At 39.4% G+C, this 23,422-nt stretch overlaps 2 protein-coding genes across 2 annotated transcripts in view; both read left to right on the forward strand.

The window, feature by feature from the left end:
• Positions 1–23,422, forward strand: part of LOC117196528 (40S ribosomal protein S27-like) — a 433,126-nt gene that overhangs the window by 141,023 nt on the left and 268,681 nt on the right. The gene's annotated exons all lie outside the window — the stretch shown is intronic.
• Positions 1–23,422, forward strand: part of CMTM6 (CKLF like MARVEL transmembrane domain containing 6) — a 50,944-nt gene that overhangs the window by 25,235 nt on the left and 2,287 nt on the right. The window contains exons 2-3 of the mRNA XM_004279714.4: positions 1,066–1,242; positions 21,285–21,383. Of these exons, the coding sequence (XP_004279762.1) occupies positions 1,066–1,242; positions 21,285–21,383 (276 nt within the window). The remainder of the gene's footprint in view (positions 1–1,065; positions 1,243–21,284; positions 21,384–23,422) is intronic.

Below are 23,422 nucleotides of genomic sequence, written 5' to 3' on the forward strand. Positions count from 1 at the left end.
TCTCCTCCCTGTCCCTTCTTTATATTGTAGCTATAAAGAACTACTAAAAGCATAAACCTGATCATGTTACCCCTTTGCTTTATACACTTATTTATTTATTATTATTTTAAAATTTATTTTTGGCTGCATTGGGTCTTCATTGCTGCATGCAGGCTTTCTCTAGTTGCGACGAGTGGGGGCTACTCTTCGTTGCAGTGCGCGGGCTTCTCATTGCAGTGACTTCTCTTTGTTGCAGAGCACGGGCTCTAGGCGCGCGGGCGTCAGTACTTGTCGCACGTGGGCACACTCGTTGTGGCTCGCGGGCTCCAGAGCACAGGCTCAGTAGTTGTGGCGCTCAGGCTTAGTTGCTCCATGGCATGTGGGATCTTCCCAGACCAGGGCTCAAACCCATGTCTCTTGCATTGGCAGGCGGATTCTTAACCACTGCGCCACCAGGGAAGTCCCTACCTCTTTGCTTTAAAAACGCTTAAAATCCAGATTCCTTAAACTAGTAAAAGGAGGCATTTAGATCTGGCCTCTGCTTATTACCTCTCTGGTCTCATTTCATGATTTCAGTGCTGCCATCCCCTCCCCTCTGACATGTTAGCCATGTTGACTCAACTCACTTTCACAGTTGAGTGGGGCTTGTGGGATATCTGTGTGTGGTTGGTGTGGGAAGGTACCGAGCTCTCTCACTTCTAGGTCTTTCTGTGCACTGCTTCTCTGCCTGGAACTTTTTCCCCTATCTTTCACCCCACAACTGACTCTACTGTCCTTCTGGTCTCAGCTTTCCTTCAGGAAGCCTTTCCCAACCTCCAGATTGAGTGCTTTTTCTGTGTGCTTTTATAACAACACCCCGGATTTCTCGTATTCTAGCATTTAGCACACAGTAGGTAGTTAATTATCTGTGTACCTATATTCCCTTCAAGGCAACTGGAGTGTAAATTATGTGTAGATCAGGTTCATTCAGTAATCTTGTTTGTCGAGTCTCCACTTGATAAATATTTGAGTGAACAGGTGGTGTTTTCTGAATACTGTAGGTTTCCCTGAAAAACACTTAAGCAAAATGTTTTGTTTCTTTTGTAGGTGCTGTCTCTGTTGGCCTTTATCTGTGAGGAAGTTGTGTCACAATGTACTTTGTGTGGAGGCCTTTACTTTTTCGAATTTGTAAGCTGCAGTGCCTTTCTGCTGAGTCTCCTTATGCTGATTGTGTACTGCACTCCAGTTTATGACAAAGTTGATCCCGCAAAAGTCAAGTCATCGGTAAGCATGAAAAAATATAATCCCTATAACAAGAATTTATATATTTTTGGATCTTGTGTAGTTGTATTGTTCACAGTAGTAATGCTTTCATAACTCAGTAACAGGAAAAGACTCTATCCATTGTTCCAGCTCTGCCTCTAAGCAACTCAGTTTTTCCCTGCCAGATGGTATGGTAGAGGGGGAAGGTGAAATTAGAATGAGAGTGACAGACACTGCTGATAATTTACAGTTATTGGTGGTTTAATCTAATTCACATGAGGTATTTTGTAAAAACTAGGATTTTGTCACTTTTGATTTCTCACATTTCAGACTGTCACTCACTGGTTCTACAGTTATTCACTGTGTGCCTGTTGTAGGCCAGGTGTTATGCCGGACGTAAGAGATGGAGTAATGAACTAATGTGATATATTGATATTTCTAAAGCCTCTAAACAAAAGAGCATGTAATTCTACCTATTTTGTTTTGATTTTATTTTATGAAAGAAAGTTCTCTATAAGTGAATTTAGAAGGTATTTGTTAAATTCATTGTGCAAAAATTTCCCTTTTAATAAAAGTCTATGTGAGAATTTTATACTCACAAAATTAGAGATGTATAACTTTCTAAAGACTTAGTCTGCTGACCCTCTTTTTATTTGAGTATAATAAGGATTTTTGAGATAACAGATGAGATAATTTATATAGTTACTGCATTTAAGAAAGAAAGAATTGAGCAGTTTACTTCTTCAATAGCATTCAAGTTATCAGGAGTGGTTTATGAGGAATTGTAACTATCAGGGTTGCTTTATGAAAGAATTCACAGTTTTGAGGGAAGAGATCAAAATTAAGGTAAATTTTAACTATTAAAAAAAGAGAGGGACTTTCCTGGTGGCACAGTGGTTTACAATCCGCCTACAAACACTTCTCCTTGGCCAATTGGCAAAAAAAGTGGCCCACACCATCCAGAGTCCCATTGTTGCTGTAGAAATAGAAGCCCAGAGAGAGCTACAGGGTGAAAGTGAAAGGGAGATCAATCAAGAAAAAATGTACAAAGAAGACAGGAGATAAACAGAAAACAGGAGGAAGAGGGTTTTTTCTTGAGGAAAAAAACAGAAAAAAGAGAGAAATAACAGATGGAGCCCTATGGCTGACAGGATCTTGGTTCTCAGGCCGGGTGTCAGGCCTGTTCCTCTGAGGTGGGACAGCCAAGTTCAGGACACTGGTCCACCAGAGACCTCCCGGCTCCACGTAATATCAAACGGCGAAAGCTCTCACAGATATCTCCATCTCAACGCTAAGACCCAGCTCCACTCAACAACCAGCAACCTACAGTGCTGGACACCCTATGTCAAACAACTAGGAAGACAGGAACACAACCGCACCCATTAGCAGAGAGGCTGCCTAAAATCATAATAAGGTCACAGACACCCCCAAACACACCACCGGACGCGGTCCTGCCCACCAGAAAGACAAGATCCAGCCTCATCCACTAGAACACAGGCACTAGTCCCCTCCACAAGGAAGCCTACACAACCCACTGAACCAACCTTAGCCACTGGAGGCAGACACCAAAAACAATGGGAACTACATACTGCAGCCTGTGAAAAGGAGACCCCAAACACAGTAAGTTAGGCAAAATGATAAGCAGAGAAACACACAGCAGATGAAGGAGCAAGGTAAAAACCCAGCAGACCAAACAACTGAAGAGGAAATAGGCAGTCTACCTGAAAAAGAATTCAGAGTAATGATAGTGAAGATGATCCCAAATCTTGGAACTAGAATGGAGAAAATATAAGAAATGTTTAACAAGGACCTAGTGGAACTAAAGAGCAAAGAAACAATGATGAACAACACAAAAAATGAAATTAAAACTTCTCTAGAAGGAATCCCATAGTAGAATGACTGAGACAGAAGAACGGATAAGTGACCTGGAAGATAAATTATTGGAAATAACTACTGCAGAGCAGAATAAAGAAAAAAGAATGAAAAGAATTGAGGACAGTCTTAGAGACCTACGAGATAACAGTAAACGTACCAACATTGGAATTATAGGGGTCCCAGAAGAGGAAGAGAAAAAGAAAGGGACTGAGAAAATATGTGAAGAGATTATAGTTGAAAACTTCCCTAATATGGGAAAGGAAATAGTTAATCAAGTCCAGGAAGCGTAGAGATTCCCATACAGGATAAATCCAATGAGAAACACACCAAGACACATATTAATCAAACTATCAAAAATTAAATACACAGAAAAAATACTAAAAGCAGCGAGGGAAAAATAACATACAAGGGAATCCCCATAAGGTTAACAGCTGATCTTTCGGCAGAAACTCTGCAAGCCAGAAGGGAATGGCAGGACATATTTAAAGTGATGAAAGGGAAAAACCTACAACCAAGATTAGTCTGCCCAGCAAGGATCTCACTCAGATTAGACAGAGAAATTAAAACCTTTACAGAGAAGCGAAAGCTAAGAGAATTCAGCACTACCAAACCAGCTTTACAACAAATTCTAAAGGAACTTCTCTAGGCAGGAAACACAAGAGAAGGAAAAGACCTACAATAACAAACCCTAAACAATTAAGAAAATGGTAATAGGAACATACATATTGATAACTACCTTAAATGTAAAGGATTAAATGCTCCCATGAAAAGACATACACTGGCTGAATGCATACATAAACAAGACCCATCTATATGCTGTCTACAAGAGACCCACTTCAGACCTTGGGACACATACAGACTGAAAGTGAGGGGATGGAAAAAGATACATCATGCAAATGGAAATCAAAAGAAAGCTGGAGTAGCAATTCTCATATCAGACAAAATAGACTTTAAAATAAAGACTATTATAGGAGACAAAGAAGGACACCAAGGGATCAATCCAAGAAGAAGATATAACAATTGTAAATATTTATGCACCCAACATAGGAGCACCTCAAAACATAAGGCAAATGCTAACAGCCATAAAAGGGGAAATCGACAGTAATACAATCATAGTAGGGGACTTTAACACCCCACTTTCACCAATGGACAGATCATCCAAAATGAAAATAAATAAGGAAACACAAGCTTTAAATGATACATTAAACAAGATGGACTTTATTGACATTTATAGGACATTCCATCCAAAAACAACAGAATACACATTTCTCTCAAGTGCTCATGGAACATTTTCCAGGATAGATCATATCTTGGGTCACCAGTCAAGCCTCGATAAATTTAAGAAAATTGAAATCATATCAAGTATCTTTTCCGACCACAATGCTATATTAGATATCAATTACAGGAAAAACTCTGTTAAAAATACAAGCACGTGGAGGCTAAACAGTACACTACTTAATAACCAAGATATCACTGAAGAAATCAAAGAGGAAATCAAAAAATACCTAGAAACAAATGACAATGAAAACACGACGCCCCAAAACCTATGGGATGCAACAAAAGCAGTTCTAAGAGGGAACTTTATAGCAATACAATCCTACCTCAAGAAACAAGAAACATCTCAAACAACCTAACCTTACACGTAAAGCAATTAGAGAAAGAAGAACAAAAGAGCCCCAAAGTAGCAGAAAGAAAGAAATCATAAAGATCAGATCAGAAATAAACGAAAAAGAAATGAAGGAAATGATAGCAAAGATCAATAAAACTAAAAGCTGGTTCTTTGAGAAGATAAACAAAATTGATGAACCATTAGCCAGACTCATCAAGAAAAAAAGGGAGAAGACTCAAATCAATAGAATTAGAAATGAAAAAGAAGTAACAACTGACACTGCAGAAACACAAAGGTCCATGAGAGATTACTACAAGCAACTATATGCCAATACAGACAACCTGGAAGAAATGGACAAATTCTTAGAAAAGCACAACCTTCCGAGACTGAACCTGGAAAAAATAGAAAATACAAACAGACCAGTCACAAGCACTGAAATTGAAACTGTGATTAAAAATCTTCCAACAAACAAAAGCCCAGGACCAGATGGCTTCACGGGCGAATTCTATCAAACATTTAGAGAAGAGCTAACACCTAGCCTTCTCACACTCTTCCAAAATATAGCAGAGGGGGGAACACTCCCAAACTTATTCTACGAGGCCACCATCACCCTGATACCAAAACCAGACAAAGATGTCACAAAGAAAGAAAACTACAGGCCAATATCACTGATTAACGTAGATGCAAAACTCCTCAACAAAATACTAGGAAACAGAATCCAACAGCACATTGAAAGGATCATACACCATGATCAAGTGGGAATGCGAGGATTCTTCAATATACGCAAACCAATCAATGTGATACACCATGTTACCAAATTAAAGGAGAGCCTTCATATTATCATCTCAATAGATGCAGAAAAAGCTTTTGACAAAATTCAACCCCCATTTATGATAAAAACCCTCCAGAAGTAGGCATAGAGGGAACTTACCTCTACATAATAAAGGCCATATATGACAAAGCCACAGCCAGCATCATTCTCAACGGTGAACAACTGAAACCATTTCCACTAAGATCAGGAACAAGACAAGGTTGTGCACTCTCACCACTATTATTTATTTATTTATTTTTAAAAATTTATTTATTTATTTGTGGCTGAATTAGGTCTTTGTTCTTGCACGCGGGCTTTCTCTAATTGTGGCAAGTGGGGTCTACTCTTCGTTGCGGTGCGCGGGCTTCTCATTGCGGTGGCTTCTCTTGTTGCAGAGCATGGGCTTTAGGCATGCGGGTTTTAGTAGTTGTGGCTCGCGGGCTCAGTAGTTGTGGCTCACAGGCTCTAGAGCGCAGGCTCACTAGTTGTGGCGCACGGGCTCACAGGCTTAGTAGCTCCGCGGCATGTGGGATCTTCCTGGACCAGGGCTCGAACCCGTGTCCCCTGCATTGGCAGGCAGATTCTTAACCACTGCGCGACCAGGGAAGCCCCTCACCACTATTATTCAACATAGTTTTGGAAGTTTTAGCCACGGCAGTCAGAGAAGAAAAAGAAATAAAAGGAATTCAAATCGGAAAAGAAGTAAAGCTGTCACTCTTTGCAGATGACATGATGCTATCCATAGAGAATCCTAAAGTATCTACCAGAAAACTGCTAGAGCTAATCAATGAATTTGGTAAAGGAGCAGGATACAAAATTAATGCACAGAAATCTCTTGCATTCCTATACACTAAGAACGAAAGATCAGAAGGAGAAATTAAGGAAACACTCCCATTTACCATTGCAACAAAAAGAATAAAATACCTAGGAATAAACCTACCTAAGGAGACAAAAGACCTGTATGCAGAAAACTATAAGACACTGATGAAAGAAATTAAAGGTGATACAAACAGATTGAGAGATATACCGTGTTCTTGGATTGGAGGAATCAACTTTGTGGAAATGACTATACTACCCCAAGCAATCTACAGATTCAGTGGAATCCCTATCAAACTACCAATGGCATTTTTCACAGAAGTAGAACAGAAAATTTCACAATTTGTATGGCAACACAAGAGACCCTGAGTAGCCAAAGCAATCTTCAGAAAGAAAAATGGAGGTAGAGGAATCAGGCTCCCTGCCTTCAGGCTATACTATAAGGCTACAGTAATCAAGACAGTATGGTACTGACACAAAAACAGAAATACAGATCAATGGAACAGGATAGAAAGCCCAGAGATAAACCCATGCACATATGGTCACCTTATTTTTGATAAAGGAGGCAAGACTATACAGTGGAGAAAAGACAGCCTCTTCAGTAAGTGCTGCTGGGAAAACTGGACAGCTACATTTAAAAGAATGAAATTAGAACACTCCCTAACACCATACACAAAAATAAACTCAAAATGGATTAGAGACCTAAATGTAAGACTAGAAACTATAAAACTCCTAGAGGAAAACATAGAAAAAACACCCCTTGACATAAATCACAGCAAGATCGTTTTTGACCCACCTCCTAGAGAAATGGAAATAAAAACAAAAATAAACAAATGGGACCTAATGAAACTTCAAAGCTTTTGCACAGCAAAGGAAACCATAAACAAGATGAAAAGACAGCCCTCAGAATGGGAGAAAATACTTGCAAATGTAGCAACTGACAAAGAATTAATCTCCAAAATTTACAAGCAGTTCATGCAGCTCAATATCAAGAAAACAACCCAATCCAAAAATGGGCAGAAGACCTAAATAGACATTTATCCTAAGAAGATATACAGATTGCCAACAAACACATGAAAGTATGCTGAACATCACTAACCATTAGAGAAATGCAAATCAAAACTACAATGAGGTTTCACCTCACACCAGTCTGAATGGCCATCATCAAAAAAATCTACAAGCAGTAAATCCTGGAGAGGGTGTGGAGAAAAGGGAACCCCCTTGCACTGTTGGTGGGAATATAAATTGATACAGCCACTATGGAGAACAGTAGGGGGGTTCCTTAAAAAACTAAAAACTGAACTACCATACGACCCAGCAAATCCCACTACTGGGCATATACCCTGAGAAAACCATAATTCAAAAAGAGTCATGTACCACAATGTTCACTGCAGCTCTATTTACAATAGCCAGGACATGGAAGCAACCTAAGTGTCCATCAGCAGATGAATGGATAAAGAAGATGTGACACATACATACAATGGAATATTACTCAGCCATAAAAAGAAATGAAATTGAGTTATTTGTAATGAGGTGGATGGACCTAGCATGTGTCATACAGAGTGAAGTCAGTCAGAAAGAGAAAAACAAATACCGTATGCTAACACATGTGTATGGAATCTAAAGAAAAAAAGATGGTCATGAAGAACCTAGGGGTAGGAAAGGAATAAAGACGCAGATGTAGAGAATGGACTTGAGGACATGGGGAGGGGGAAGGGTAAGCTGGGACGAAGTGAGAGAGAGGCATGGACTTATATATACTACCAAAATACATAGCTAGTGGGAAGCAGCCTCATAGCACAGAGAGATCAGCTTGGTGCTTTGTGACCACCTATAGGGGTGGGTTAGGGAGGGTGGGAGGGAGATGCAACAGGAAGGAGATATGGGGATATATTTATATGTATAGCTGATTCACTTTGTTATAAAGCAGAGACTAACACACCATTGTAAAGCAATTATACTCCAATTAAGATGTTAAAAAAATAAAAAACAAAAACAATCCGCCTACCAGTGTAGGGGACACGGGTTCAATCCCTGGTCTGGCAAGATTCCCACATGCCACGAAGCAGCTAAGCCCGCGTGCCACAACTACTCAGCTCTGTGCTCTAGAGCCCGTGAGCCACAACTACGAAGCCCGCACGCCTAGAGCCCATCCTCCACAACAAGAGAAGCCACTGCAATGAGAAGCCTCTGCACCACAGTGAAGAGTAGCCCCTGCTTGCTGCAACTAGAGAAAGCCCGTGTGCAGCAACAAAGACCCAGTGCAACAAAAATAGAGAGAGAACTGGATAAATACAAAGCAGTAAGATTTTATTGTTTTAAATTAATGAGAACCAAGCGTTGGGTCCTATATTGATCATACACCTAAGATTTACTTTTTTCTGTATACTCTTTTGTACCTCTTAAGTTTTGTACCATAAGAATCTATTCCTTTTTTCACTTATTTATTTTTTTGCATTTAAAAAATTTTATTGAAATAGTTAATTTACAGTGTTGTGTTAATTTCTGCTGTACAGCAAAGTGATTCAGTTATACATATATATATCCTTTTTCACTATGGTTTATCACAGATATTGAGTATAGTTCCCTGTGCTACACAGTAGGGCCTTGCTGTTTATCCATCCTGTATATACTAGTTTGCATCCGCTAATCCCAAACTGTCAATCCTTCCCTTTCCCACCCTCCCTCCCCTTTGGCAACCACAAGTCTGTTCTCTAAGTCCACGAGTCTGTTTGTTTAGTAAATAAGTTCATTTGTGTTGTATTTTAGATTCCACATATAAGTGATATCATATGGTATTTGTCTTTCTCTGTCTAACCTACTTCACTTAGATGGACCTAGAGGTCATCATACTATGTTGCTGCAAATGGTGTGATTTCATTTTTTATGGCTGAGTAATATTCCATTGTGTGTATGTATTTGTGTGTGTGTACACACACACACACACACACACACACACACACACACACACACACACCACATTTTCTTTATCCAGTCATTTGTTGATGGACATTTAGGTAGTTTCCATGTCTTGGCTTTTGGAAATAGTGCTGCTGTGAATATTGGGGTGCATGTATATTTTTGAATTACAGTTTTGTCTGGGTATATTCCCAGGAGTGGAATTGCTGGATCATATGGTGACTCTATTTTTAGTTTTTTGAGGAGCCTCCATACTGTTTTGCATAGTGGCTATACCAATTTACATTCCCACCAGCAGTGTAAGAGGGTTCCCTTTTTTTCACACCTACTCCAACATTTATTATTTGTAGACTTTTTAATGATGGCTATGTTGACCATTGTGAGGTGGTGTACCTCATTGTAGTTTCGATTTGCGTTTCTCTAATAATTAGCGATGATGAGCATGTTTTCTTGTGCCTATTGGCCATCTGTATATCTTCTTTGCAGAAATGTGTATTTAGGTCTTCTGACCATTTTTTAATTGGGCTTTTTTTGTTATTGAGTTGTTTGAGTTGTTTGTATATTTTGGAAATTAAGCCCTTGTCAGTCGCATCATTTGCAGATATTTTCTCCCAGTCCATAGGTATAGTCTTTTCGTTTTGTTTATGGTTTCCTTTGCTTTACAAAAGCTTATAAGTTTGATTAGGTCCCATATGTTTATTTTTGCTTTTATTTCTATTGCCTTGGGTGACTGGTATGATTGGTACAACTTATGTCAGAGAATGTTTTGTCTATGTTCAAGGAGTTTTATGGTGTCATGTCTCATATTTAAGTCTTTAAGCCATTTTGGATTTATTTTTGTGTATGGTGTGATGGTGTGTTCTAACTTCATTGATTTGCATGTGGCTGTCCAACTTTTCCAATACTACTTGCTAAAGAGAGTGTCTTTTCCCCATTGTATATTCTTGCCTCCTTTGTTGAAGATTAATTGTCCATAGGTGTTTGGGTTTATTTCTGGGCTCTCCACTCTGTTCCATTGATCCACATGTTTTGGGGCCAAAACCATGCTGTTTTTTTAATTTTTAAAAAAATTTATTTATTTATTTATTTATGGCTCTTGTTGGGTCTTAACTGCTGCGCGCAGGCTTTCTCTGGTTGCTGCAAGCGGGAGCTATTCTTCATTGTGGTGGCTTCTCTTGTTGTGGAGCACGGGCTCTAGGCACGTGGGCTTCAGTAGTTGTGGCACATGGACTCAGTAGTTGTGGCTCATGGGCTCTAGAGCACAGGCTCAGTAGTTGTGGCCCACAGGCTTAGTTGCTCCGTGGCATGTGGGATCTTCCCAGACCAGGGCTTGAACCTGTGTCCCCTGCATTGGCAGGCGTACTCTTAACCACTGCACCACCAGGGAAGCCCAACCATGCTGTTTTGATTATTGTAGCTTTGTAGTATTGTCTGACGTCTAGGGGGATTATACCTCCTGCTTTGTTCTTTTTCCTAAGGATTGCTTTGGCAATTCTGGGTCTTTTATGGTTCCATATAAATTTTAGGATTATTTGTCCTAGTTCTGTGAAAAATGTCATGGATAATTTTATAGCGATTGCATTAAATCTGTAGATTGCTTTGGGTAGCATGGCCATTTTAACAGTATTCTCCCAATCCAAGACCATGGGATATCTTTCCATTTCCTTGAATCCTCTTTAATTTCCTTTATTAATGTTTTATAGTTCTCAGCATGTAAGTGTGTCACTTCCTTAGTCAGGTTTATTCCTAGGGGTTTTTTGTTGTTGTTGTTGGTAGTGGTGCTATTTTAAAAGGTATTGTTTTTTTACATTCCCTGTCTGATATTTCATTGTTAGTGTAAAGAAACGCAACTGTTTTCTAAATACTAATCTTGTATCCTGCCTACTTTGCTGAATTCATGTATTAGATCTAGTAGTTTTTGTGTGGAGTCCTTAGGGTTTTCTATGTTTAGTATCATGTCATCTACATATAGTGAAAATTTTACCTCTTTCCTTCCAATTTGGATACCTTTTATTTATTTTTCTTGTCTGATTGCTGTGGCTAGGACTTCCCAATACCGTGTTGAATAGAAGTGGTGAGAATGGGCATCCTTATTCCAGATGTTAGCAGGAAGACTTTCAGCTTTTCACTGTTGGGTATTATATTGGCTGTGGGTTTGTCATAAACAGCTTTCATTATGATGAGATATGTTCCTGTATATCCACTTTGGTAAGAGTTTTTATCATGAATGGATGTTGAATTTTGTCAAATGCTTTTTCTCATCTATTGAGATGATCATGTTATTTTTTCTCTTTTTTTTAATTGATTTATTTTATTTATCTTTGGCTATATTATAAAGCCTACTGTATGCGGGCTTTCTCTAGTTGCAGTGAGTGGAGGCTACTCTTAGTTGTGGTGCACGGGCTTCTCATTGTGGTGGCTTCTCTTGTTGTGGAGCACAGGCTCTAGGAGCATGGGCTTCAGTAGTTGTAGCATGAGGGCTCAGTAGTTGTGGCTCTTGGGCTCTAGAGCACAGGCCCAGTAGTTGTGTCACATGGGCTTAGTTGCCCTGTGGCATGTGGGATCTTCCCGGACCAGGGCTTGAACCCGTGTCCCCTGGTTGGCAGGCGGATTCTTAACCACTGCGCCTCCAGGGAAGCCCGACCATGTGGTTTTTGACTTTTGTTAATGTGTATTACATTGATATGCATATGTTGAACCATCCTTGTGAACTTGGGATGAATCCCACTTGGTCATGGTGTATGATCTTTTTTATGTGTTGTTGGATTCAGTTTGCTAATATTTTGTTGATAATTTTTGCCTCTATATTTATCAAAGATATTGGCCTGTAATTTTCTTTCTTGGTGGTATCTTTGTTTGATTTTGGTATCAGAGTGATGGTGTCTTCATAGAATGTCTTTGCGAGCGTTCCCTCGTCTTCAGTCTTTTGGAAGAGTTTGAGAAGAATTGGTAGAAGTTCTTCTTTGTATGTTTGGTAGAATTTGCCTGTGAAGTCATCTGGTCCTGGACTTCTGTTTGTAGGGAGTTTTGGTTTCTTTTTTTTGATCACACCATGCAGCATATGGGATCTTAGTTCCCTGGCCAGGGATCAAGCTCTTGCCCCTTGCATTGGAAGCATGGAGTCTTAACCACTGGACAGCCAGGGAAGTCCCTGTAGGGAGTTTTTTTGGTTTGATTTTTTTTTTTTTACTATAGATTCTGTTTCACTTCTGGTGATTGGTCTGTTCAAATTATTTCTTCTTGATTCAATTTTGGTGGGCTGTATGTTTCTAGAAAGTTGTCCATTTCTTCTAGATTGTCAAATATGTTGGCATATAATTGTTCATAGTATTCTCTTACTTTTTTTTTGTATTTCTGCAGTATCAGTTGTGATTTTTCCCCTTTCATTTCTTATTTTGCTTATTTGGGTCTTGTCTCTTTTCTTCTTGGTGCACCTGGCCAGAGGCTTATCAATTCTGTTTACCCTTTTAAAGAACCAACTCTTGGTTTTATTGATTTTTTTTCCTATTTTTTTAATCTCTATTTTATTTATTTCCTCTCTGATCATTATTATCTCCTTTCTTCTGCTGACTTTAGGTTTTGTTTGTTCTTCTTTTTCTGATTATTTTAGGTGGTGGGTTAAGTTACTTGAGATTTTTCTTGTTTCCTAAAGAAGGCCTGTGTCACTATGAACTTCCTTCTAAGAACTGCTTTTGTTGCATCCCATAGATTTTGTTTATCTTTTTTGGCTGCGCTACATGACTTGTGGGATCTTACTTCCCTGATCAGGGATTGAACCCGGACCCTCAGCAGTGAGAGCATGGAGTCCTAATCACTGGACCACCAGGGAATTTCCCCATAGATTTTGTATGGTTGTGTTTTCATTGTCATTTGCCTCGAGGTATTTTTTAATTTCTTCTTTGATTTCACCATTGACCCATTGGTTATTTTAGGAGCACGTTGTTTAGTCTCCATGTAATTGGTTTTTTTCTTGTTTCTTTTTCTGTTGTTGATTTCTGGTTTCATGCTGTTGTGGTCAGAAATGATGCTTGAAATAATTCCTATACCCTTAAATTTGTTGAGGCTTGTTTTGTGCCCTAGTATGTGGTCAATCCTAGAGAACGTTCCATGTGCGCTTGAAAAGAATATGTATTCTGCTTTTTGGGGGTGTAATGTCCTGAAAATATCAACTAAGTCTGTTCTGTTGTATCACTTAGGATCTCTGTTGCCTTATTGATTTTCTGTGTAGAAGATCTGTCCATTGATGTGAGTGGGGTGTTAAAATCTACTATTACTGTACTCCTGTCAGTTTCTCCCTTTATGTGTGTGTTTGTTTTATGTATTTGGGTGCTCCTATATTGGGTACGTACATGTTGACAAGTGTAATATCCTCTCCTTGTGTTGATCCTGTTATTATATAGTGTTCTTTATCTTTCTTTATAGCCTTTGTTTTAAAGTCTATTTTGTCTGATAGGAGTATTGCGACCCCCACTTGTCGTTTTTGTTTGCATGAAACATCTTTTTCCAACTCCTCACTCTAAATCTATATGTGGCCTTTGTCCTAAAGTGGGTCTTTTTTGTTTTTTTAATTATTTATTTATTTTTTGGGGCTGTGTTAGGTCTTCGTTGCTGTGCATGGGCTTTCTCTAGTTGCGGCAAGCGGGGGCTACTCTTTGTTGCGGTGCGTGGGCTTCTCATTGCAGTGGCTTCTTTGGTTGCAGAGCACAGGCTCTAGTTACGTGGGCTTCAGTTGTTGTAGCACACAGGCTCAGTAGTTGTGGCTTGCAGGCTCTAGAGTGTAGGCTCAGTAGTTGTGGCACACAGGCTTAGTTGCTTCGCAGCATCTGGGATCTTCCTGGACCAGGGCTCGAACCCGGGTCCCCTGCATTGGCAGGCGGATTCTTAACCACTGCACCACCAGGGAAGTCCCTAAAGTTGGTCTCTTGTAGGTAGCATAGTGTATGTAGGCTCGTTTCATCCAGTCTGCCACTCTGTGTCTTTTGATTGGAGCATTTAGTCCATTGACTTTAAAGTAATTATTGATAGATATGTATTTATTGCCATTTTAAACCTTGTTTTCCCGTTGATTTTATATATCTTCTTTGTCCCTTTTTGTTTTTCCTTTTGTGGTTTGAAGACTTTCTTTGGTATTATGCTTATGTTCTCTTCTTTTTGGTGTTTGTGAACCTATTGTGTGTTTTTGATTTGTGGTTGCCCTGTTTTTCGAGTATATTAACCCTTCCCACTTGCTTTAGACTGATAATCATATGGGTTCGAACACATTCTAGGAAATTACATTTTCTTACTCTCCTCCCCCACATTTGATGATTTTGATGTCTTCTTTTACATCTTCATGTTCTTCCTTTTGCTGTTCATTGTGGTTATCATCACTTCCACAGAAATTTTTGATTGTCTTTTTTTAAATCTGTATATGAGCTTACTTAAGTGATTTACTTTCTGATTAGGATTTTCTCTTTTCTATAGATTTTTCTTTTCTATTTAGAGAAGACCTTTCAATATTTCCCTTAGGATGGGTTTGGTATTGCTGTATTCTTTTAGTTTTTGCTTGTCTGAGAAATTCTTTATCTCTCCTTGTATTCTAAATGATAATCTTGCTGGGTAGAGTATCCTAGGTTGCAGATTTTTCCCTCTCAGGACTTTGAATGTATCTTGCCACTTCCTTCTGGCCTGCAACATTTCTTTGTTTTTTTTTCCATAGGCACCTTTTTTGGGGGGGGGCGGGGGAGGCTACATTGTGGCTACGTTGTGGCATGTGGGATCTTCATTGCGGCATGCAGGATCTTCTTTTGTTGTAGCGTGTGGGCTCTTCGTTGCAGTGCATGGGCTTCTCTCTAGTTGTGGTATGCGAGTTTTCTCTCTCTAGTTGAGGTGCATGGGCTCAGTAGTTGTGGTGCATAGGCTTAGTTGCCCCACAGCATGTGGGATCTTAGTTCCCCGACCAGGGATCGAACCTGTGTCTCCTGCATTGGAAGGCAGATTCTTTACCATTGGACCACCAGGGAAGTCCCTGGCCTGCAACATTTCTGTAGAGATATATGTCTTGGTGTAGGTCTGTTTGGGTTTATCTTGTTCTGGACTCTCTGTGCTCCCTGTACCGGGATATCTGCTATCTTCTTTAGGTTTGGGAAGTTTTCAGCCATCACATCTTCAATTCCCTTTTCTCTTTCTTCTCCTTCTAGGATCCCAGTTATGCATAGATTGGCATGCTTTGTATTATCCCACAGGTCTCTTATGTTGCTTTCATTTTGTTTTTTCATTTGCCTTTCTGTCTGCTGTTCTGATTGGGTGATTTCCATTATTCTATCTTCCAGGTCACTTGTTCTTCTGCATTATTCGTTCTACTATTCATTGCCTTTAGCTCAACTTTCAGTGAATGAGTTCTCTAATTTTTCTTGGTTCCTTTTTATAGTAATCTGCATTTCTATCAATACTCCTTAACTTCTTCAGTGTTTTCATTATCTCCTTTTTGAACTTGATGTCTATTAGACTGAAGAGGTCTGATTTGTTGTTTGTTCTTTCAGGGGAATTCTCTTGATCTTTTAATTGGGAATGGTTCCTCTGCTTTTTCATTTTACTTATATTTCTCTTTATGAGTTGAGGACAAACAATTATCTACTGTGGTTTGGAGGGCTGTTTTTATGTGGGGGTGTTCCTGTGTAGCCTTTGTGGGTTTGATATTCTTTGGTGTGAGGGCTGTTTTTAGCTTGGATGCCTGCCACCTCTTTCCTCGGTGTATGCTAGCTGTTATTATCCCCTTGCTAGGAGGTGTGACTGGTGTTGTGGTGACCAGAACCTGCACTGGATATTGAGTGGGGCCTCCTCCTTGCTCTGTGGTTTTCACTGCTCTATCAGAGGCTGGGTTTGTTCCCTAGCTGTTGGAGTAGAAGCCCCCAGATGCATTTCTGAGTGATGGTGCAAGGTAGGTGGGATTGGCGTGCTCCCATTGGGAGAGGAGCCACTGACTATTTCTCTGCTAGATCTGTTCACATGTGAGTGTGCTCACCTGTCACCCGTTGTGCAGGCTCACAAAGTACACTGCTGCTGGCACTGCCCTTGCCCCTGTCTCAACCTTGGGAATGCCATCAGTCAGCCCTGGTGTCCCCCTGGCCTTGTTTTCACAAGGCCACCAACGCAGATCCACTGAAGTCAGGTTCCAGGACTATAGTAGTTGTGCACCTGGACCCGCTATGGGGGCTATAGAGGCAGCTCAGACCCTGGCCCAGCCCAGTCCCCACATGCATGTGCCCACAAAGCCCACAGCTGCTAAGGCCAGATCTGTCCAAGCCATGGGAGGACCCGTTGTCCCTCGGATGTCCTGCAGGTGCTGAACTTACACGGCTGGCAGTGGAGGTGTAAGTCTGAGGCTTGCACAGCTGCAGGGAGAGATTTCAGCCCTACCTCCTAAGTCTCGTGGCCGCTGGGGTCCAGCTGTGGTTTCAGCTCTGCCTCTGTGTGTGGGCAACCCACTGGCGTTTGCTCCCGGAGCCCGCCGAGGCAGCGGCTGGTTCGCCGGAGCCTGTCAAGGCAGGAGCCCCCAAGGCGGTGGCTGGGGTGCGCTCGCCTGGAGCCTGCCAAGGTGGGGGCTGGCACGTGAGAAAGAGGCTGCTATGGCGGCCTCCATTGCCTCCTCATACGCCACTTAACGATGGCGCTTCACTTCTGTGACGGGCCTGGGCTTCTTCCGCAAACATCCCCAGTTGCGACCACACCACATTCCAGCCCCTTCAGGCTGTTTCCACACAGCCAACAGCAGCCCTCTCCCTGTTCTGTCCTCTAAACCCTGAGTTTCAGTACCCAGCCCCTTCCCCTACCAGCAGATGTGCATCTCAGGCTGGGATGCGCAGGGCGGTGGCACGGCTGTCTGTGCAGGTCTCTGTTTGTTCTGCCTGCCACAGACCGGTTGTTGCACTCTCCTCTGTGCCTCTGAAGCTCCCTTTCTGTCCTGGTTGATCTCCCTGCCAGTGAGGGGGTATCCCACGGTGTGGGAACCTTTCCTTTTTCCAGCTCCCTCCCATGGCCGCAGATCCCGTCCTGCTTTCCCTTTTTTTTTTTTCCCTTTCGTCCTACCTGGTCACATGGAGATTTTTCCTGTCCTTTCAGGTGTTTGAGGTCTTCTGCTGGTGTTCAGTAGGTGTTCTGTGGGAACTGTTCCATTTGTAGGGGTATTTTTGGTGTATTTGTGGGAGGATGTGAGTTCCACATCCTTCTACTCTGCTGTCTTGACTGGAGCTCCTATTCCCTTCTTTTAATTCTTTAAGCATGAAATATTGCCATTTGCAGTAATATGTTAGTTACTGGACCTAGAGAATATTAAACTTAGTGAAGTAAGTCAGAGAAAGACAAATACTATATGATATCACTTATATGTGGAATCTTAAAAAAGAATCTGTATACAAAACAGAAACAGACTTAACAGACATAGAAAACAAACTTATGGTTACCAAAGTGGAGAGGGAAGGGAGGAGGGGACAAATTAGGGTTGTGGGATTAACAGATACAAACTACTATACATAAAATAGATAAGCAAAAAGGAATTACTCTGTAGCACAGGGAACAATATTCAATATCTTGTAATAACCTATAATGAATATAATCTGAAAAAATATAACTGAATCACTTTGCTGTACACCTGAAGCTAACACAATATTGTAAATCAACTGTATTTTAATAAAAAATACATATATATATAATGATTCTTTTAAGTTTGAAAAATTAAAAAACAAAACGTTGATACCAAACAGCTAAAAAAATAACTTTGAAAAACAGGTAGAGTCTGAATCAAATCCATTAAGCCTTTGATGAACACATACGTGCAGTTCTTGGTATGGCCAACATATGACAGTTCCCGTTATCTTACCCGATAATAGCTGCTGTCAGTGTTTACTGTGTGCCAGGCACTTTATGTGCTGTGATTTAGAATCTTCACACCTCAGTGCTCCATTTTTCTGTTGAAGAAACTTAGGTTGAGAGTGGTTAAGTAACTTGTCCAAAGTTACACAGTGAGGGTGAAAATAAACAGATTTGAACCCGGGAAAGTTCTCACACTCTGCAGTCTATCATGTGGCCTAGGCAGAATGCTGCTAGAACCACTGCTCTAGTAACTTTAGATGCTATCGTGGCAAATATCGTCACCACAAGAGTCTTTGTATAGCAATGACAACAGAACCCATTTGTTTTATGAAATATGTATTAAGAAGAGGATGCAGAGAATATCTTAGAATTTTTGTTAATTATATTTTTAATCTTTGAAAAGTCCTTTTTACAGATTAGTATGTGATAAGATTTGAACAAGGGAAAAATTCACTAGCATCTGAGCTGGTTGATTTGTAGCTTGAATGTGTAAATTTATATTTTAAACATTAAAGATTGAAAATATTTTTTTCATTTCTTATCTCAACAGCAAATAGCACTACTGTCCATAAAAATATTTTTAGAAATGTTTATAGTTTTTTAGTGCTGCATCTGTAGTGTTTAAGAACATTGATCTTTTTGACGAGAAACAATATAATATTTTCCAGTTTAGTATAATGGTCAAACTAAGCAAAATGTAAAGCACTTATTACATCAAACTTGAGCATTTAAAAAGTTATTTTAGAGTAAATACTAATTTTAAAATACTGAGGAGGGCTTCCCTGGTGGCACAGTGGTTGAGAGTCCGCCTGCTGATGCAGGGGACACGGGTTCGTGCCCCAGTCTGGGAAGATCCCACATGCCACTGAGCGGCTTAGCCCGTGAGCCGTGGCTGCTGAGCCTGCGCGTCCGGAGCCTGTGCTCCGCAACGCGATAGGCCACAACAGTGAGAGGCCCGCAAACCGCAAAAAAAACAAAAACAAAAAAATACTGGGGAAAAAAAGAAAAATTAGTCATTTCATCCTAAAATAGCTTTTGTAAATATTTTACTGTATGCCTTTTGGGTCTTATAGAAAGTTTTAAACATAGTTGTAATTGTAGAGTATTTATGTTCTACTTTTCACCTAACATCGTAAGGAAGTCATGTTTGTTTGAATGGTTTAAAAATTACTTTTACTGTCTGCTTATTAATATACTTAAATTAAAAAAATCTTTATGTAAGGAGTTTTCTGTTTTAGAGAAAATGTTTTGAGTGTGTGGTGGTGGTAGTGTCTAGGGAGGAACAGTAATCTTTTTGGAAAGAGAATCTTTTCTATCCCATGCTCTTGCGGGTCCCATTGTATCAAGAATAACAATAGCCAATGTTTATGGAACATTTATTGTGTTTCTGGCACTGATCTGAGCACTTTCCATGGATTAACTCTAATCTATAGAATCACCTATGAATACGATACTGTTACTACTCTCAATTTGCAGATGAAGAAACAAAGGCACACAGACATTAGGTAACTAATTCAATCATGTAGCTAAGAAGTAATATTACTGGAATGTGAACTCAGGTAGTCTCGCTCTAGAACCCATGTTTATTGAATACTACATTGTTCTGTCTCAAAATGATTGTCTTGTTTTAATACCTCCTTGAGTGTACTCCAAATATTAGTAAATAGAGTTTTATATTTGTATGTAAGAGATTTAAATAATATTCATTTCAAAGGAATAGAAAAAAAGAGAAAGTGCTGCAGAAAAACACCTCTTTTAGAAGCAAAGAGGAAATCTCTGAAATTTCTTATAAGTGTTAAGTGAACTAACAAAATAGTTAATTCTGTTTTGGGTAGTTTTACTGATAGTAGGTTTAGTGGAGATTGCATTTAAGAAAACTCAAAAAATATCAAACTTAAAACACTTTGGAGTGGCTATCATTTTTCCCGTTTCTCCTCTGAATCAAGTATGTATATGTCAAGCTCTGTTTTCACTTGGCATTTGAGAGCGAGCCTCATGAGTTGATGATGCCTGAGAGAACACTTGGAAACGATGAAGAATTCCATTGCTGTAAGCTGCACTATGATGAGATGTGGATGCTTTTATGTAGTAGATAATCTCATCATACAAGCTCATGTTTGATTACCCACTTGGCACAATTGAAAAACAACATGCTATTCCAAGAAAGTCTAAGTGTCTTTAGTTAATGATGGGTGATCCTTTTGAGTCTCTCTTTTCCAAAGTGCTTTAAAAGCACTGAAGGTACTCTCAGAGAGGCCATCCTAGCATGGATTATGTTGAAAGGGAAGAAAAATGCTGTTCTTTGCTGGAAGTAATGTGGGATTTAATAAATCCTTTGGCTTTGATCTTAATATGTCCTAGAAAGGGGACTTCCCTGGTGGTCCAGTGGCTAAGACTCCGTGTTCCCAATGCAGGGGACCTGGGTTCGATCCCTGGTCAGGGAACTAGATCCCACATGCCGCAACTAAAGATCCTGCATGCAGCAACGAAGTCCCCACGTGCTGCAACTAAGACCCAGCGCAGCTAAATAAATAAATGAATATTTTTTAAAAATTAATACATCCTAGAGAAAAAAGGCATGACCTTTGGGGAACTGTTTTTATTTTATTTCATTTTTATTTATTTGTAATAGAATATAATTGATTTTACAATATTGTATTAGTTTCAGGTGAACAACGTAGCAATTCAATATTTTTATAGATTATACTCCATTTAAAGTTCATTAGCAAATAACGGCTAGATTTTCCTGTGCTGTACAATATATCCTTGTTGCTTATTTATTTTATACATGATAGTTGGTGCTTCTTAATCTCCTTCCCCTATCTTGCCCCTCCCCTTTCCCTTTCCCCACTGGTCACCACTAGTTTATTCTCTGTGTCTGTGGGTCTTTGTTACTCATTTGTTTACTTTTTAGATTCCACAAATAAGTAATAATGGAGAACTGTTTTTATTAAAACATTATCTTGTGATGTACTCTCTGAATATGCCCTGTCCAGAGTGTGCATAGTGTTCCTTTACAGGGTATTTATCAAATACCAGGCTTATTGAAAAGTTAGAAGTTGAAGTATGTAAGTTTGAGTCAAGAAAAAAAGTCACTGAAGTTTTTTAAAGTTAAAAATTAAAACATTTGTTTTCAGCCACCCTAACCATGCTGTATTCCTTATGTTTTATGTGTATGTATAGGATTTTTATATTACTGTGGGAACAGGATTGGTGTTTTTGGTGGCATCCATCTTATTCGCTTTGACACATGACAGTACCCCGGCTGAACTTGCTGCAGTTGTAAGTACCTTTTATCTTCGCTTATTTTTATTTGCTTAGAAATATGGAATTTGGAAAGTACTTGGCAGGTTATACAATAAGGGAGAGTGGTTTGTCTTTTAACTTATTTTTTAGTGTAATTTGATTAGAGGCCTAAAAGCAAATAAATATGATAGCCTTAAAAACCTAGAACCTGTCTTTAGAATTTGAGTTTTGTTAACAAAAATCCATTGAAGCCACATATGAACTTTATTGCTAATGGAAGTGGTAAAATTGACTTGATTATCTTATATTTCTCCCCTTTTTGGTTCAACAGAAACACACCTACATATCACATGCTGTTTTAGGTGTAGAGAATAGACAGGAGAAATGACCCCAAAGTTCAGCCTAGTATAAGAGATAGATAAGTAAATGTTTTTATCTGAAATCCTTGAGGGACCAAATGTTTTTTAGAATTCAGAATATTCTGCACTTTAGAAAGGTAATACTGTGCATATACTGTATTACACACCTTCAGAGGGCCTGGGCAGCACCTTGTAATCCAACATATTAATTTTTCTGAAGCATCTGAATATTCACAGTTAAAGAGATAGATAAAGACTGTAAAGAGTTTTACCTTGTGTCAATTTTCAGCCAAGTAAATCATGAAACTTCGAGTTTTTGTTGCTTTTTGGACTTCAGAATTGCAAATCAAGGATCATGGACTTAATTGGTGCCAGTGCTGTGAACATGAACGACTAACAACTGGTTAACAAGTCCTCTTACTAGTCAGCTGATTTCCAATTAATGCTTTGTTCATAAGAAAATTGAAGTTGTAATTAATTGAACTGTCGGCTAATAGATCATTAAAACTGCTTTTTATGATAGAACAACTCAAAAGGAGTTCAGAGAATTAGATGGCTATAACGTATCTACCTATTTATGTGAACACGGTTTCTTAGTACTTACATGTATAAAAACAAAACAATAAAATTAATGCCGAACCTTGATGCATTCTAGCAATAAGTAATATTTAGTCATGGATACATGAACCAGTTGAAGAGAAAAAAAGCCTTATGCTTAATTTGTTTGTAATCATATTTTTGTTGCAGAAGAGTATGATAGGGTGAATCAGTAAAATACTTTCTAGTATAAAAATGTATTGCTGTAAAATCCTGTGGAGGAAGTAAAATAAAGTTGAGGAAATGTTGAGTTCGTGGGGGGAAAGAAAGCATGTCCTAAAATTACCAGCTATTAAAAAAAAGCTTATTTATGTGTTTTAATTAGGTGGTATGTCAGAATGTTACAGTATTCAGATTTCATTAGATATATTTAAGAGTGACTGGTGGTTTAAAAGCTCAGTATTTATAATCTGCTGGAAATTAACCTTTTGCAACTATTTAAATTATGAAAGTTATACAGACTGAAATGGGTGAGGGAGTCCATTTTTTTAAAAATTGTGATGTGAGCAGAAGAGCTAGAAGATCATTTGGGTTATATGCATAGAGGGTCCTGTACGGACCAGAGCTTTCTAAGGTGGTCAGAGATGTCTTCGTAGACAAGATGACATCTGATCTGCCTTTAAAGTGTCAAATAAATTTGCCAGTCAAATAAGGGGACAGATGCCATCAAGCCAAAATACAGACTCCAGAGTGGAGAAGGGACTTGGGTTTCGAGGGGTGGAATTGATAATTACATTTTGGTTGGATGTGTTGGGGACATCCAGGTGAATTAATGAATAGGGAGCTCCGTTTGCTTTACAGTGAAATGAGGCAGAATGGAGGGATGGGGTGTGAAGGGCAAGAGACTGCAGCAAATGACAACAAAATGTTAAACTTCATGGAGCTGGAGCCTTAGAATTGGGACTTTAGCCGTAACCTACATCGATTTTCTCTTTTTACAGAGCACTTCTTTGGCCCCCTTCCTTAAGGGTTTTTCTAGTGAAGAAGCTAAATTTGCACCATGGGCTTCTGTCTCTTGACAGAATTCTCAGAATGTTTGATTAGATGTTAGAAGAGTATAATGAGGAAGTGATTTAAGGAAGAGGTAGTAGGTAGTGGCGTCATGTTGCTGTGTCATTA

This window comes from Orcinus orca, chromosome 10 (assembly GCF_937001465.1).
Source record: "Orcinus orca chromosome 10, mOrcOrc1.1, whole genome shotgun sequence".
In the NCBI taxonomy this organism is placed as follows: Eukaryota; Metazoa; Chordata; class Mammalia; order Artiodactyla; family Delphinidae; genus Orcinus; species Orcinus orca.